The sequence below is a fragment of the Rhinichthys klamathensis genome, unplaced genomic scaffold (assembly GCF_029890125.1).
Source record: "Rhinichthys klamathensis goyatoka isolate OS25496 unplaced genomic scaffold, OSU_Roscu_1.1 h1tg000046l_1, whole genome shotgun sequence".
NCBI classification, from domain to species: Eukaryota; Metazoa; Chordata; class Actinopteri; order Cypriniformes; family Leuciscidae; genus Rhinichthys; species Rhinichthys klamathensis.
Genome location: NW_026606593.1, coordinates 3,404,424 through 3,422,716, shown reverse-complemented (window position 1 = coordinate 3,422,716; position 18,293 = coordinate 3,404,424). Strand labels below are relative to the sequence as shown.

General features: G+C 35.6%; 2 protein-coding genes across 2 annotated transcripts in view; one reads left to right on the top strand and one right to left on the bottom strand.

The window, feature by feature from the left end:
• Positions 1-18,293, bottom strand: part of LOC130082436 (uncharacterized) — a 34,101-nt gene that overhangs the window by 14,705 nt on the left and 1,103 nt on the right. The window contains exons 2-4 of the mRNA XM_056247284.1: positions 14,224-14,328; positions 14,057-14,126; positions 12,692-12,855 (exon numbers count right to left, since the gene is read on the bottom strand). Coding sequence (XP_056103259.1) covers positions 12,692-12,855; positions 14,057-14,126; positions 14,224-14,328 — 339 coding nt within the window. The remainder of the gene's footprint in view (positions 1-12,691; positions 12,856-14,056; positions 14,127-14,223; positions 14,329-18,293) is intronic.
• The window catches only part of kif1c (kinesin family member 1C), a 67,211-nt gene continuing 64,287 nt past the window's right edge, over positions 15,370-18,293 (top strand). The window contains exon 1 of the mRNA XM_056247408.1: positions 15,370-15,930. The gene's annotated coding sequence lies outside the window, so the exon portion shown is untranslated. The remainder of the gene's footprint in view (positions 15,931-18,293) is intronic.

The following is an 18,293-nucleotide window of genomic DNA, read 5'->3' as shown; positions in this document are numbered from 1 at the left end:
TTTTCAACATGATGAAAATACATTAAAGAAGCATAATTGTGAATATCTATTGAATATCTCTAATTGTTTTGCTATGGCGAGGGATTAAAATCATGTAAAAAAAAAAATAAACACTAAAAGCCTCATATCTTCTAAAAATTTAATTATACACCATTTATTTCTAGATAAAATTATACAAATATCACAACTAAACCCATTTTATTCTTGTTTTCAATTTAAGAGTAATGTACAAGTTTAAAAACAGCCAGGATGCACTATTCAGTTAAAAAAATAAATATATCAAATAATACATAGGGCTATACTGCCCTCTTGTGTTCAAAATCAGGTAGGCCTATTGTATTTAAATATATTAGGTAGCCTATGTGACTCCGAGAATATTTTCTCACCGGTTATTTGACGTGTAAAACGTGTTAAATCGCTAAGTTAAAAGTGAAAGTAAAGTAAGGACGTCCGCACGGACATTTATAGTGGTGGCGCTCACAGTGCGCTCGAATGAATTTCTATGGAAGTAGAAATGAAAAAACATTCGCTCTGTTTTGCTCGCTCGTCGCCATGGACGCGCACCGTTATGAATTCCAGTGCAGCCGCATACTTTTTAGTGTCACTTGAAAATTAGCGCCATATCGGGGACCGATTGCTTCCGGTTTTCAGGGAAAAGACAACAACAAAAGAGTAAATGACAGATTCGCTTATATAGGCGCTTTTACACAAAATATTCCGTCATAATTTTTCCAGTCAGCTCTTCACTCTCGTGATTAATGAATTTTGACTCCTGTTGCTGATCTTTGCTGCAACTTTCGTTCTGCTCACAATTTAGTAAGCAAATACGTTCAAGTTTTAATTGTAGTGACTAAATGATTTTATTATACACACACCAAATTGACGGTGGGGGGCCATGGTATATTTAAATCTGCCAATTGTAATATCTGCTGGGCACCCCTAGTCTAGTCTTATTAAATGTATGCTTCATCTTTCATTTTTAATTTGTAAATTTGATCAATAAATTCAATTATTTAGAATAATAACCGTCATTAGGTGTCGCCAGGCGACCGTCTTAATGAGTGAGTCATTGATTCATTCGTTCAAATGATTCGTTCGAACGACTGAGTCATTCATGAATGAGACAATACATGTTTATGGATTGGTCATTGAATCTTTGAGTCAATCGATTCGTTCAAAATGCTGAATCATTGTGTCTCTTACAGCGACAAGAGTTTAACCCTTGTTCAAGTTTAAGGCCTTGTCTTTTTGGATATATATCTTTTTTTTAAATTCCAAAATATGCATACAACCCATATATTTTAAATGTATCGTTTGCTTTAAATTAAATTAAGATTGTATGTTTGGTAATTTAACCTGAGATGAATGTGCTATATTTCAGATCAATATATTTGTTTTCCTTAAAATTTGAACTAACACTAACTTTATTCTCATCTGAATTATAAATAACTTATTCCTGTATAAAATAAAAACACATTAGAATTTTCTTTTTTAATCAATGTAGAATGTGTAATTGAAAAATAAACAGATTAGGGCTCTGAGGACAATAAATGAAAATCAATGCGATATGGTGAATGTCCAAAAGATGGCTCCCACAGACTGTTTTAAATGGGGTTGGATAAATATTTTTTGCTTTTAGACAGTGTGTGCGTGTGATTTTAGTTGGGTGACAGTTGTAGGTTACAGTTTGACAAGAGTTTATAGTTTGACAAAAGCACTTTGTTGTGTTTTATTGCGAGTGTACACAAATATAAGTAAACACTTTGCAGTTTGAATGATGTCCTCTATGAACAAAATGACGGAGTATGTTTTTATGTGTAACAGTTCAATCGCACCCGCACCCGCACCCGCACCTCACCCACACACACACACAGACACACAGACACACACACACACACACACACACACATATTGAAACCTGAGTGAAGTACAAAGCCCATAATGAAGAATAGTTTAGCATCCAAATACATCGCAAATGTTGAAACAGTTTGATTCTAATGAGAGAGTTACGTGAGCCAAACACCACCTACTTTCACTTTCGCTTTCAATTATTTCGGTTATTTCTTAATTATAGTTTTTTTTTATTCTTGTTCTGTTCTGAATATCATTAAATTTAAAGAATTGCTTGTGTAATATTTTGAGTGTATCATCAAAACAGATTAATTCTCTCGGTTTAGTGATTCCCTAGTTATTTTTTTATTGTTTTCATTGTTCTAATCCGGTAAGGCAAGTGATATATATATATATATATATATATTTTTTTTTTTATATATATATATAATTTATATATATATATATATATATATATATATATATATATATATAAATATAGCTGCGAGCAGCGATGAAGGGCCAAAGCCGGCGGCACCGCCACCCCGGTGCCTTTAGGTAACTAAAGGAACCGGGGTTGCGGTGCCACCGGCTTGGGCCCGTAATCGCTGCTCGCAGCTATATTTATTATTATTATTATTATTATTATTATTATTATTATTATTTTTCTGCTACCTTTTGGACACTTTTGGAGGCCTTAACATGCTCAAAAACTCCTGAAACTTTGCACACATGTCAGAACCCGCGGCCATCAGGGCCGGGCTGAAGATGGTACCCGGGCGTGGCAGGGGGGCTCGACAGCGCCCCCTGGAACGGGGTCCGAAAACATGGTCCATAAATCAAACACGCTTGCATGTAATAATATGAAACTCGGTACACATGTAGATCTCCTCGTTTCATATATACTTCACACTCTTACTTTTTACCCCAGCCCAACAGGAAGTCGGCTATTTAGGGTTGTTGGTAAAACACACGCAATGGAATGTGAAATACTCCTCCTAGAGAATTCAAACAAACGGCACGAAACTCGGTCAGCATGAAGTCAAGACATTGAGGATGAAAGTTTGCGAGGGGATTTTTGATATCTCGAACGGTTTGGCCGTGGCGAGGAAACAAAATTATGGCGAGAAACGTGAAACAGGAAGTGTGTCATAACTACTGCATACATTAACTGATCTTGATGAAACTTCAACAGTGTGTTCGTTGTAAGAGCCCGATCACATGGATGTGACTATTGTGAGTCAAAGTTATAGCGCCACCAACTGGCAGCAGGAAGTGTGTCACTTCCTAAATGCTTTTGACAAAAGGGGGGGGGTTAGTTTTATCTACAGTAATAAAACTCGATATGTATATTGTACTCTTCGAGCCGGACAACTTTCTAATTTACCGTAATTAGCTCGGATCAACAGAAAGTCAGATATTTTTGTCTGAATGTGGATTTTTGGCTAAAAAAGCCTCTGATTTTTTACCCACTCCTCTTAAGTGGTTTATTCAATTCCCACCAAACTTTTTCAACATGATGAAAATACATTAAAGAAGCTAAATTGTGAATGGCTATTGAATATCTCAAATTGTTTTGCTATGGCGAGGGATTAAAGTCATGTCAAAAAAGTAAACACTAAAAGCCTCATATCTTCTAAAAAATTAATTATACACCATTTATTTCTAGATAAAATTACACAAATATCAGAACTAACCCCATTTTATTCTTGTTTTCAATTTAAGAATAATGTACAAGTTTAAAAACAGCCAGAATGTGCTTTTCAGTTAAAAAATAAATACATCAAGTAATACAAAGGGCTATACTGCCCTCTTGTGTCCAAAATGATATCAACTCAGTACATAAAACTTTTTTTATCAGGTATGGCTATTGTAATTAAATATAAATATATTAGGTATGTGGCTGTGAGGATCTTTTCCCACCGGTTAATCGACGTTAGACACCAGCGAGGCCTTTTAAATCGCTAATATAAAAGTGAAAGTAAAGTAAGGACGTCCGCACGGACATAGTGGTGGCGCTCGCAGTGCGCTCGAATGAATTTCTATGGAAGTGGAAATGAAAAAACGTTCGCTCTGTTCTGCTTGCTCGTCGCCATGGACGCGCACCGTTATGAATGCCAGTGCAGCCGCATACTTTTTAGTGTCACTTTAAAATTAGCACCATATCGGGGGCCGATTGTTTCCGGTTTTCAGGTAATACACAACAACAAATGAGTAAATGACAGATTCGCTTAAATAGGCGCTTTTACACAAAATATTCCATCATCATTTTTTTCAGTCAGCTCTTCACTCTCGTGATTAATGAATTTTGACTCCTGTTGCTGATCTTTGCTGCAACTTTCGTTCAGCTCACAATTTAGTAAGCAAACACGCTTCAAATGTGTTTTTATTTTATTTTTGTGTATACATATGTGTGTATATATATATATATATATATATATATATATATATAGCTTATGTTTAACAATCGTTGGAAAGAATGATACTTTTAAACATATCACTAAACCGTCATTAGGTGTCGCCAGGCGACCGTCTTAATGAGCGAGTCATTGATTCATTCGTTCAAACGATTCGTTCGAACGGCTGAGTCATTCATGAATGAGACAGATTATGGATTGGTCGTTGAATCTTTGAGTCAACCGATTCGTTCAAAATGCTGAATCATTCAGTAATGAGAACGCGTTGCTGTGAGATCCTCGATGGTTCTGCTGTGATCTTTGTTTAACTATTTTCGCTGCTGAAACAGAAAAAAAGTCAATATTGCATCTAAAATGTAAGTGATTTGACGTGTGTGTGTGTGTGTGTGTGTGTGTGATTGTGTCTGTTACAGTGATTGTTTAACCCTTGTTAAAGTTTAGGCCTTGTCTTTTTGGATATATATCTTTTTATATATAAAAAAATAGCATACAACCCTGAGAATTTTCTCTCCCTCTCTCTTCGTCTCTGTGTGTGAGGGATTTGTCTATTGCTTTTAATGGAGTTCAAGGTTTCAGGGGCTTTTGGGGCTCTTAACGTGCTCAAAAACTATTGAAACTTTGCACACAGGTCAGAGCCCACAGCCATCAGGGCCGGGCTGAAGCTGGTACCCGGGCGTGGCAGGGGGGCTCAACAGCGCCCCCTTGAACGGGGTCCAACAATTTGGTCCATATATCCAACACACTTGCATGAATTAATATGAAACTTAGTACACATATAGATCTCATCGGGCCGAACATCTTTCCCCTGGTCAAGTTTTACGCCAGCCCAACAGGAAATCGGCTATTATGGGTTGTTTGGAAAACGCTTGCTGTGGAATTTGAAGTACTACTCCTAGGCAATTCATTCAATCATTGCCAAACTCGGTGTGCATGAAGTCAAGACATTAAGGATGCTAAATTGTGGACAGATTTTTGATATCTCGAACGGTTTGGCCACGGAGAGGAAATTAATTTTCATGACTAAAAAAGGACATATAAAGTGTGTTATGACTTAGTTAGTTTTACCTACAGTTACAAAACTCAGCGTGTATATTCTTCTCCTCAAGCCGAACAACTTTCTAATTTAAAGTAATTAGCTCCGACCCTCAGAAAGTCAGATATTGTGGTTTGAATATGGTCATTTTCTCTCTCTCTCTGAGCCAATATGGCAAGCCGCTTTAACATTTAATCATTTTAACCTACTAGTCTCTATTTTCATGCTACTAGTACTTATTTTTTAGATACTAGTATCTATTCCATTAAGTACTAGTACTTATTCATTTGGGACTAGTGCTTATTCTTTAGTACTAGTGCCTATTCTTTAGATACTAGTGCTTATTCTTTAGATATTCTTTTGAATACGTATTAGTAGCTAATGAATAAGTACTGGTATCTATTTAATATGTACTAGTATCTAATGACTTAGTACTAGTATTTATTGAATAAATACTAGTATCTATTAATAGGTACTAGTATCTAAAAGGTCATTTTCTCTCTCTCTCTCTCTCTCTCTCTCTCTCTCTCTCTCTGAGCCAATATGGCAAGCCGTTTTAACATTTAATCATTTTAACCTACTAGTCTCTATTTTCATGCTACTAGTACTTATTTTTTAGATACTAGTATCTATTCCATTAAGTACTAGTACTTATTCATTAGCGACTAGTGCTTATTCTGTTTAGAATATTCAAAGTGCTTATTCAATTTTTATGCTTATTTATATTTTCAGAGCAGAAAATCCGATTTTTCTGCTTATTCAATATTGCATCTAAAATGTAAGTGACTTGACGTGTGTGTGTGTGTGTGTGTGTGTGTGTGTGTGTGTGTGTGTGTGTGAGAGAGAGAGAGAGAGAGAGAGAGAGAGAGAGAGAGAGAGAGAGAGAGAGAGAGAGAGAGAGAGAGAGAGAGAGAGAGAGAGAGAGAGATTGCGTCTGTTACAGTGACAAGAGTTTAACCCTTTAAGGCCTTGTCTTTTTGGATATATATCTTTTTTTTATATAAAAAAAAGTGCATACAACCCATATATTTTAAATGTATTGTTTGCTTTAAATTAAATTAAGATTGTATGTTTGGTAATTGAACCTAAATACATTTAAAATTAATGTGCTATATTTCAGATCAATATATTTGTTTTCCTTCATTTTAATCAACACTAACTTTATTCTCATCTGAATTATAAATAACTTATTTCTGTATAAAATAAAAAATCCCGAATAATCCAGACCAACCAGAGCGCACTATTTCTACAACATCATCAGTGCTGAAGCGGAACTACCAGAGCCGTTCGGCAGATAGCGAGCAGATATTTTGTGTCACGTCGTGCACAATAACCCTAAAGGCACCAGGGTGGCGGTGCCACCGGCTTTTTATATATATATATATATATATATATATATATATATATATATATATATAAATATAGCTGCGAGCAGCGATGAAGGGCCAAAGCCGGCGGCACCGCCACCCCGGTGCCTTTAGGTAACTAAAGGCACCGGGGTTGCGGTGCCACCGGCTTGGGCCCGTAATCGCTGCTCGCAGCTATATTTATATATATATATATATATATATATATATATATATATTTATTATTATTATTATTTTTCTGCTACCTTTTGGACACTTTTGGAGGCCTTAACATGCTCAAAAACTCCTGAAACTTTGCACACATGTCAGAACCCGCGGCCATCAGGGCCGGGCTGAAGATGGTACCCGGGCGTGGCAGGGGGGCTCGACAGCGCCCCCTGGAACGGGGTCCGAAAACATGGTCCATAAATCAAACACGCTTGCATGTAATAATATGAAACTCGGTACACATGTAGATCTCCTCGTTTCATATATACTTCACACTCTTACTTTTTACCCCAGCCCAACAGGAAGTCGGCTATTTAGGGTTGTTGGTAAAACACACGCAATGGAATGTGAAATACTCCTCCTAGAGAATTCAAACAAACGGCACGAAACTCGGTCAGCATGAAGTCAAGACATTGAGGATGAAAGTTTGCGAGGGGATTTTTGATATCTCGAACGGTTTGGCCGTGGCGAGTAAACGAATTTATGGCGAGAAACAACAAACAAGAAGTGCGTTATAACTTCTGCATACATTAACTGATCTTGATGAAACTTCAGCAGTGTGATCGCTGTAAGAGGCCGATCACATGGATGTGACTATTGTGAGTCAAAGTTATAGCGCCACCAACTGGCAGCAGGAAGTGTGTCACTTTCTAAATGCTTTTGACAAAAGTGGGGGGGTTAGTTTTATCTACAGTAACAAAACTCGATATGTATATTGTACTCTTCGAGCCGGACAATTTTCTAATTTACCGTAATTAGCTACGACCAACAGGAAGTCAGATATTTTGGTTTGAATGTGGATTTCAGATTCTGAGTTTTTAGCTACTCCTCCTAAGTAGTTTATTTTATTCATGCCAAACTTTTTCAACATGATGAAAATACATTGAAGATGCTAAATTGTGAACAGATATTGAATATCTCAAACGGTTTTGCTATGGTTGAGGGATTCAAGTAATGTCAAAAAAAGAATCAGGGCATGTCTCATATCTTTCTAAAATGTAATTATACACCATTTATTTTTATATAAAATTATACAAATATTAGAACTAAACCCATTTTATTCCTTTTTTTCAATTTAAGAATTATTTTTAAGTTTAAAAACAGCCAGAATGGTTGTTTAGTCAAAAATAATAATAATCCAAATCATATATAGTGCTATACTGCCCTCTTGTGTTCAAAATCAGGTAGGCCTATTGAATTTATAAATATTTATATATTAGGGATGTTACTATGGGAATATTTTCCCACCGGTTAATCAACGTGTGATTGTGTAAACCAATTGTGTAAACCTCCCGCTGGGGGGTTTAAAAACACTAACTTGAAAGCAAAAGTATAATATGGACGTCCGCACAGACATTGAAATGGTGGCGCTCGAATGAATTCCTATGGAAGTAGAAATTAACTAAACGTTCGCTCTGTTCTGCTCGCTCGTCGCCATGGACGCGCACCATTATGAATGCCAGTGCAGCCGCATACTTTTTAGTGTCACTAAAATTAGTGCAATTTCGGGGGCCGATTGCTTGAATTGTGAGTTCAATAGTCTATTATTTTTCACGGAAAACACAACAATAAAAGAGTACAATGACAGATTCGCTTAAATAGGCGTTTTTACATAAAATAGCCTATTCCGTCATCATCTTTTCAGTCAGCTCTTCACTCTCGTGATTAATGAAATTTGACTCCTGTTGCTGATATTTGCTGCAACTTTCGTTCAGCTCACAATTTAGTAAGCAAACACGTTTCAAATGTGTTTTTATTTTATTTTTGTGTATGTGTGTGTATATGTATGTATATATATAAATATAGCTTATGTTTCAAATATGAGTTAATTAACAATCGTTGGAAAGAATGATACTTTTAAACATAACACTAAACCGTCATTAGGTGTCGCCAGGCGACCGTCTTAATGAGCGAGTCATTGATTCATTCGTTTGAACGACTGAGTCATTCATGAATGAGATAGATGTTTATGGATTGATTGGTCATTGAATCTTTGAGTCAACCGATTCGTTCAAAATGCTGAATCATTCAGTAATGAGAACGCGTTGCTGTGAGATGCGCGATGGTTCTGCTGTGATCTTTGTTTAACTATTTTCGCTGCTGAAACAGAAAAAAAGTCAATATTGCATGTAAAATGTAAGTGATTTGACTTGTGTGTGTGTGTGTGTGTGATTGTGTGTGTGATTGTGTCTGTTACAGTGATAAGAGTTTAACCCTTGTTAAACTTTAGGCCTTGTCTTTTTGGATATATATCTTTTTATATAAAAAAATAGTCATACAACCCATATATTTTAAATGTATTGTTTGCTTTAAATTACATTAAGATTGTATGTTTGGTAATTGAACCTGAATGAATTTTAAATGAATGTGCTATATTTCAGATCATATATTTGTTTTCCTTAAAATTTGAACTAACACTAACTTTATTCTCATCTGAATGATAGATTATTTATTTCTGTATAAAATAAAAACACATTTGATTTTTCTTTTTTAATCAATGTAGAATGTGTAACTGAAAAAATAAACAGATTAGGGCTCTGTTTGATGACAAGAAATGAAAACCAATGCGATATGATGAATGTCCAAAAGATGGCTCCCACAGACTGTTTTTAAATAGGATTGTTTGATATTTTTTGCTTTTAAACTGTGTGTGTGTGTGTGTGTGTAAGAGATTTTGGTTGGGTGACAGTTGTAGTTTACAGTTTGACAAGAGTTTATAGCTTGACAAAAGCACAATGTTGTGTTTTATTGTGATTGTACACAAATATAAGTAAACACTTTGCAGTTTGAATAATGTCCTGTATGAACAAAAGGACGGAGTATGTTTTTATGTCTACATTGTTCAATTACGCCACACACACACACACACACACAAACACACACACACACACACACACACACACACACACACACACACACACACACACACACACACACACACACACACACACACACACACACACACAAACACTATTTTTCTAATCAGATCAGGCAAGTAATATTCTGTCTTGTCTCTTAAAAAAACAATATATATATATTTATATATATATATACATATATATATATATATATATATATATATATATATATATATATATATATATATATATATATGTGTGTGTGTGTGTGTGTGTGTGTTTGTGTGTTTGTGTGTGTATATATATAAATATAGCTGCGAGCAGCGATGAAAGGGCCAAAGCCGGCGGCACCGCCACCCCGGTTATAGCGCCACCAACTGGCAGCAGGAAGTCTGTCACTTTCAAAAAGCTTTGAAATCACCTGATTGCTTCAAACTTCACTACTATGATGTAAACACACGGCAGATGTAGACCTGGATGTAGACCTGACCTTTCAGAAGGTTGCTCTCGCATACTTTGTGGTTGATATGTGCCCTCAATGCACACTTTTGCAGAGCCCACACTGATACAAGCTCTACAGCACACTTCTTTTCGACAGTCAAAGCAGGGTTACGTTTTTGCACGTCGTGCACAATAACCCTAAAGGCACCAGGGTGGCGGGATTTTTGCCAGGGGATTTTTGATATCTCGAACGGTTTGGCCGTGGCGAGGAAACGAATTTATGGCGAGAAACAACAAACAAGAAGTGCGTTATAACTTCTGCATACATTAACTGATCTTGATGAAACTTCAGCAGTGTGATCGCTGTAAGAGGCCGATCACATGGATGTGACTATTGTGAGTCAAAGTTATAGCGCCACCAACTGGCAGCAGGAAGTGTGTCACTTTCTAAATGCTTTTGACAAAAGTGGGGGGGTTAGTTTTATCTACAGTTACAAAACTCAGCATGTATATTCTTCTCCTCAAGCCAAACAACTTTCTAATTTAAAGTAATTAGCTCCGACCCTCAGAAAGTCAGATATTGTGGTTTGAATAGGGTCATTTTCTCTCTCTCTCTCTCTGAGCCAATATGGCAAGCCGCTTTAACATTTAATCATTTTAACCTACTAGTCTCTATTTTCATGCTACTAGTACTTATTTTTAGATACTAGTATCTATTCCATTAAGTACTGGTACTTATTCATTAGCGACTAGTGCCTATTCTTTAGATACTAGTGCTTATTCTTTAGATATTCTTTTGAATACGTATTAGTAGCTAATGAATAAGTACTGGTATCTATTTAATAGGTACTAGTATCTAATGACTTAGTACTAGTATTTATTGAATAAATACTAGTATCTATTAATAGGTACTAGTATCTAAAAGGTCATTTTCTCTTTCTCTCTCTCTGAGCCAATATGGCAAGCCGTTTTAACATTTAATCATTTTAACCTACTAGTCTCTATTTTCATGCTACTAGTACTTATTTTTTAGATACTAGTATCTATTCCATTAAGTACTAGTACTTATTCATTAGCGACTAGTGCTTATTCTGTTTAGAATATTCAAAGTGCTTATTCAATTTTTTTGCTTATTTATATTTTCAGAGCAGAAAATCCGATTTTTCTGCTTATTCAATATTGCATCTAAAAATGTAAGTGACTTGACGTGTGTGTGTGTGTGTGAGAGAGAGAGATGTGTCTGTTACAGTGACAAGAGTTTAACCCTTTAAGGCCTTGTCTTTTTGGATATATATTTTTTTTATTAAAAAAAATGTGCATACAACCCATATATTTTAAATGTATTGTTTGCTTTAAATTAAATTAAGATTGTATGTTTGGTAATTGAACCTAAATAAATTTTAAATTAATGTGCTATATTTCAGATCAATATATTTGTTTTCCTTCATTTTAATCAACACTAACTTTATTCTCATCTGAATTATAAAGAATTTATTTCTGTATAAAATAAAAAATCCCGAATAATCCAGACCAACCAGAGCGCACTATTTCTACAACATCATCAGTGCTGAAGCGAAACTACCAGAGCCGTTCGGCAGATAGCAAGCAGATATTTTGTGTCACGTCGTGCACAATAACCCTAAAGGCACCAGGGTGGCGGTGCCACCGGCTCTATATATATATATATATATATAAATATATATATATATATATATAAATATAGCTGCGAGCAGCGATGAAGGGCCCAAGCCGGCGGCACCGCCACCCTGGTGCCTTTAGGTAACTAAAGGCACCGGGGTTGCGGTGCCACCGGCTTGGGCCCGTAATCGCTGCTCGCAGCTATATTTTTTGTTGTTTTTTGTGCACACAAAAAGTATTCTCATTGCTTGATAAGTTCTCAATTTAAGCCGGCAAGTTTCAATCCCTTAGAAGCCTATGGAGGAGTGATCCAGCTCTCGGATTTAATCAAAAATATCTTAATTTGTGTTCTGAAGATGAGCGAAAGTCTTACGGGGTTGGAACAACATGAGGGTGAGTAATTACTGACACCATTTTAATTTTTGGGTGAACTATCCCTTTAAGTGTAAAGCGCAACTTATGCGAGTAATGCGACGTCCAGCTGATATTTACGCTACGCCTTGACGCACTACACTACTTCTGACGTCACAAGTTGCGCTTAAGGTGTAAGTAGTGTAAGCTAGAATTTTACTTTGTAACGTGTTAATATGAATATTTTTCTTACACAAACTCATCGTTTTGCTTTGGAAGGCCTTTATTAACCCACAGGAGCTGTTTGGAGTTCGTTTATGACGGATGGATGCACGTTTTTGGGCTTCAATCTGTTGGTTGCAATCCACTGCCATTATAAAACTAGGAAGAGCCAGGATATTTTTTAATATAACTCGTCTGATTGTATTCGTCTGAAAGAAGAAAGTCATTTACACCTAGGATGGCTTGAGGGTGAGTAAATCATTTTCATTTGAAAGTGAACTTCTCCTTTAATGCCTCTCCCTCCTACAATCCTTCTCTCTCTCTTACGCATTTATATGACGCTGTCTCATCCTGAGTTCTCTCAAATGTTTGAGAACGTTTGCAGTCGGTTTCTGCAGACCTTGATCTCTCTTCCTTTTACCCATCAGCTGTGACGGGTGCGGCAGGTTCTCATGGGTCAGGCCTACGTTCAGTCCTTTACGTCTGCTCGCCTGAAAGAAAGAGTTTACAGCAGCTGATGTGATGTTACCGTAGTAAAGTGATGGTTATTCCTTTCCAGAGTTCTTCAATCCGTGTGAAAATGAAGTGTGCTTAATTGTATTAAAAGTGAACTTATAGTGTACTTTAAATACAAGAATCTAAAACAACCAGATGCACTTTATTTTAAGGTGTCCGTTTTACAGTGTAAAGTACTAATAGGAATTAAATGTACTTATAGGGATAGGGTTAGGATTAGGGTGTGGTTTAGTGTTAGTTGCATGTAATTATACACAATTTATTACTACAGTAACTACATGTAACGTGTAAGAAGAACACTGTAAAATAAAGTGTTACCAAAAAAAACTGTATTTGCAAATAATAATTAAAAACTTTAGACCACTTAAGTGTACTTTCATGACACTTTTAAGTGTTAAGTGCACTTTGTAATAATGTCAAATTAAAAGTTTTACTTTAAAGTACATTTTAAATAATAATTTTCTAATAATAATTTTGTCGTACTTTAAAGAAGTACACTTATTTTGGTGTGTTGTTGACTAAACCACGTGCAAAATATTTAAATATAATTTTAACTGTAGTGTTATTTTAAATTAAATGTACTAAATTGGAACTTCATCATTACCAATATATTTTTAAAAAAGACATATAAGTTTAGTTAGCCATAAATGCTTGTCATTATGAAATTACACATAAAGATGAACTTAATTCCTATTTAAGTGTCACTCTAAAGTTCAGCTATAGCTGCATTTAATATACATTTAAACTATAAAACATTTTCATTTATTTGCAAAGTGTCCGAGAACATTACATTCAGTTCACACTTAAGTATATACAATAATATAGGTTATTTCCATTATAAGTACACTTTTTAAAACTATACTTACGTGAACTTTTTCATAAAGAAAGGTAGTTCAAATATACCATGGGATGACTAGAATTGCATCATGTCAAAGTAAAGTGATACATTTGGAGTCGTGCCGGTGGAAAAGGAAAGTCATTTCAGTCTTGCTTTATCTTTCCTCAAAGAAAGAAAAACCAAAACAAACCTTTCTATGGAATATATCCGGCCTATGATTCCCCCCAGCAAAATGACATCAGGGACACATTTTAAGGGAACAAATAGGGAAAAGTTTGTCTAACGATGACTTTAAATAAAGATGTTACAGGTGCATCATCTGACTTCTAGTTACTCACCATCCCAGCGTGTGAAGTGGAATACAGGCCTGGATCAAGAAAGGGTTCATATCTGAACGACTCCTCCTCCCTACCAACAACAACCATACAAACACAGTCAAATGTTCAAAGCTTTTTTAAAACACTTTTCCACTGAGATAAGGCTATTATTGAATGAACAGTTTTACCATGGCAGTGGCACATCTAGTCTCCAGTGAGGCTCGTCATATTGAGGTTGCACGGGTACATGTAACACACTCTCCTCACGGTGGCGATTCACTTCCTTTGATCGCCTGTAGATGGCAAAATAACATTACTATGCCCAGAAATAACATGTTGGTTCAGAAAAAAATTGGTTTAGAAACAATTTTTTACTCAGAAATTGCCCGTAAATTGTGTTATAAAGAAATGGCAGGTAACACATTACATTAAACGTGAAATTTTGAAGTAAAAAACAGAAATTTTCTTGTAAAAACGTACTTCAATAATGTGTTTTATGTAGAACTTCGAAAAATATTGTTTTACAGTGCATGTTGCTTTATTTACTGACACATTTGACAGAAACTCTTACTTTGCGAAAGGCGGAAATAGGTCAAAATCCTTCTCTTCAGTTTGCGGTGACAGACATTTCGTGGTCCACATCTCTTTTAGCCGTGTAGCAAGAAAGAAAAAACTTAGTTAATCTTAAACTAAACGTATATTTTATTAGTTTATTATATATAAGCGATATAAGGCTGAAATAGGTTAGCTTATGTGGAATATGAGACCTAAACTATGTTGAAATTATCTCTTAGGAAAATGATAGACTTTTATTTCGCGCTAACTTACTGACATCACGACTGCGCGTGAGAGGGCGCTATACACCTTTATATGTATCTTTTACAGTGATATATATAATTAGCCATAGCAAATGGTTTTTATTTATTATGTATTTATTTTAATTAAATTAGAAAGATGTTCTAATTTAGAAGCAGAAGAACAGGACTTTTAATTAGCCAGAGAAAAAGATTTGTATTTATTTATTTATTTATTTATTTATTTCAATTAAATTAGAAGGATGTAGCAGACGAACAGGACTTTTAATTAGCCAAAGAAAATAGCTATTTATTTATTTAAAATAAAACCAGAAAGATGTAGAAGACGAATATGACTTTTAATCAGCCAAAGAAAATGGGTTTTTATTTATTTATTTAAAATAAAATCAGAAAGATGCAGCAGACGAATAGGACTTTTAATCAGCCAAAGAAAATGGGTTTTATTTATTTATTTCAGTTCAATTAGAAAAGATGTAGCAGACGAGCAGGACTTTTAACTGCTCTCTGAGTCTGCTCACGTCATGCTCTGATCTTTGGGAAGAGTGACGGCAGGGCTCTAAACTTTCACATACCGGCGATACTTTAATTCATCTGTCTTCATCTAGTAAGATATGTCAGTGTCCTTAAGGGTACAAAAAAGTTTTGTTATCATTCACAATATTGTTAGATTTCGTTGACGAGAACGCGTCTCCTGGTTTTAAAGCTTTTTTTTTGTTTCAAGTGCGGAGATTTAGGATAGCCACACGTTAAATGGACGCATGCGGATCGCGTTTATATATGTGAGTGTAATAAACAACTTTTCAGTGCAGGGAAGAAAACGAAGAATTACCTTTCTGCTTCTTTTGGACATTTGTCGTATTGGCTTTTGTGTGTACGGATTCCAGTGAACGGAAAAACTTCCACCCAAGTTTTCCTGCTGTTGGTCGTCGTGTGATCCAGCAGGTGGAGAAACACGAGCCGCTGTTTCATCAGGGAGAAAAACACTGGAATCGAATTAAAAATAAATCCGTTTTCTTCTGAAACTCCCTCTGGATTTAATTTCACGACTTGGTGGCTTGAATAAGCAACTACCCAGAACTGGTAAGTGGTAAATGTCTTTATTTCAGCGAACACACAAGTAACGTTACACATTTACAAACACTCAAGGTTGTTTCGTTATAGCCTATGTTTATGTAACGTTACATGATGTTCCCGTTTCATTATTATTATTCATACTGATTTTGAACCTTTCTCATATCTTTCACTTTATTGTTCAGAATGTAAGTGTATCCAGTATATTTGATTACATTAGAATTAGTTCTAAATTCGCGTTCAGTTTGTCCAAAAGTTGTGTATATGACTCAAATATGACTTGATTTTCCATCCTGTAAGAATGTGTTTATTCTTCTCTCTCATTCTCATGTATGACCTCTACTTGTATTGTATTAGAATAATGTAAAGGAAATCACAGTGAGAGTGAACATCCTCACATATTTTCCTTTTGAAGTCATACAGGGGCATTTGATCCTATTGAAGGGTCATAGTTCAAGTGTTTATCTAGTTTTTGTTTGACATTATATTATAAATCGTATAAGAGAAGAACTTACACTGAGATCCATTAGATTGTCCCTGAATTATTTTGAACAGACAGAAAGATGATTTGTGGCTTCTTGAATTCATGAATAAACCTGTTGAGTTACTTTACAGGTGTCTGGGGTAATTAGTTTCATTCATGCTTGCTGGCTCCAGGCTCTGCTTGATTGATTTGACTAGTTTGGACATAGTAAAACCATGATATTCCTTGGAGTACCATGTAAATATTGTGGTGTATGAATTTTCAGTACCGTATACATAATATATTTAGTCTCTGCACCAGGTTCATACAGACCTTTTGTACGGACGGATTGGTTGTGGCCTTGACATCGCTGAGGTTTTGAGAGGGAAACAATATTTTCTTATCTTAGTTTCGGTTCAGGTGTATTGATGAACTTTATTTGACCCTTTTATTTGTTAATGTGTCTCTCCTTCTTAGCTGTAACGTGTTGTGTCTGGCTTGCTTGCTCTGATACTCTATTTGTTCTCTCAGCCTCTTCTCTGGCACTTTAATTGAAGACTGGGTTTGCATGCCTGCAGCTGCTTGTCTTTAGGGACTTTACACACACACACACACACTTACAGACCAGACCAACATTCCTCAGTCTCGGAAAGGTATGCTGTCTGTCTCTGTCTTTCTCATTTTCGCTGTCCATCTCTCTTTTGTCTCATTCTTTCTCTCTTATGGCTCGTGTCCAAAACGTAGAATCTGTCTGGAAGTTAATTATATGAGTTGCTCCGTCTCTAACGTGGCATAGTTTAGTTCTTGCACACACACATAGCTTAGATGAAAGGTTTAGGAATATAAACTTAGTGGTAGGGTGTAAGTTTGGGAAGAAGGGTGGCATATGTTGCATTCCCAGGTTAATGTTATTGTGCCGCGCTTCACTCTGAAACACTTATGGTTTAATTAGCAAAAAAAAGTTAAGACAAAAAATTCATAATGAATGACGATTATTTTGGTCTGTATTGTCAGTGAGTGAGATCAACACGATTAGGAGTGGGCGATATGACCAAATTAAAAAAACAAAATATATCAATTAAATTTTTCTGGAAATAAGGTTACTGTGATTTAATTTAAAAATTTTAGATACCAGGGAAATTTCATAATTCTTGATCCCAATTTCAATAACACTGCAGAAAATATTACAGAAAAATTTTGGTCTGTTTTTCACACAAACCTATTGTATGACTTCAGAAGAGCTTTAATATAGCTTGAGAGTCATATAGTTTGCATTTGAAACTTTAATGGCTTTTTAAAAAAAAGCTTGACATGCCAAATCTCCAAATATTTTCTTTCTATGGTAAAGAGCAGCATGGACATTCTGCTTATTTATTTATTGTTTATTTGAATAGGGACAGATACAAAAAAAACATAGATTATTACATAAAGAACAATCCGATGCCTGTATCACAGTGTTTATAGCCAAGGCTAATTCGCAACACCTAATTAACACTTAATATCTCTTGTTGTGTTCCAGAAAGAAAGATGAGAGTGAGTAGATGACAGAAGTTTGATGTTTGTATGAACTTCCCCTTTAAATGGATAATAACAAAGTTCAGAATTGACAGAGGAAGATTTGGTCTTAGATCAGCATTTTTCTTTTATCAGTGTGCGCTCAGAGAGGGCTGTGTTAGCAGCTGTGCATTGTGCTGTGATTCGATTCTCTGCTCCAGATTTCTACCCTTATGACTAAAATGTGACCAGCATTAAAGTGCCAGACGTTGCAGAGACACTGTGCTAGAGAGGAAAGAGAAAGTGAGTAAAAGGGCATGACGAGCACCCTTGTTGCACTTGATTTTGGCATGAGTGTTTTTAAAGAGAATCCTTTTTCAGGGATTGATTTTTATTGATTTTTACCACAAAACTA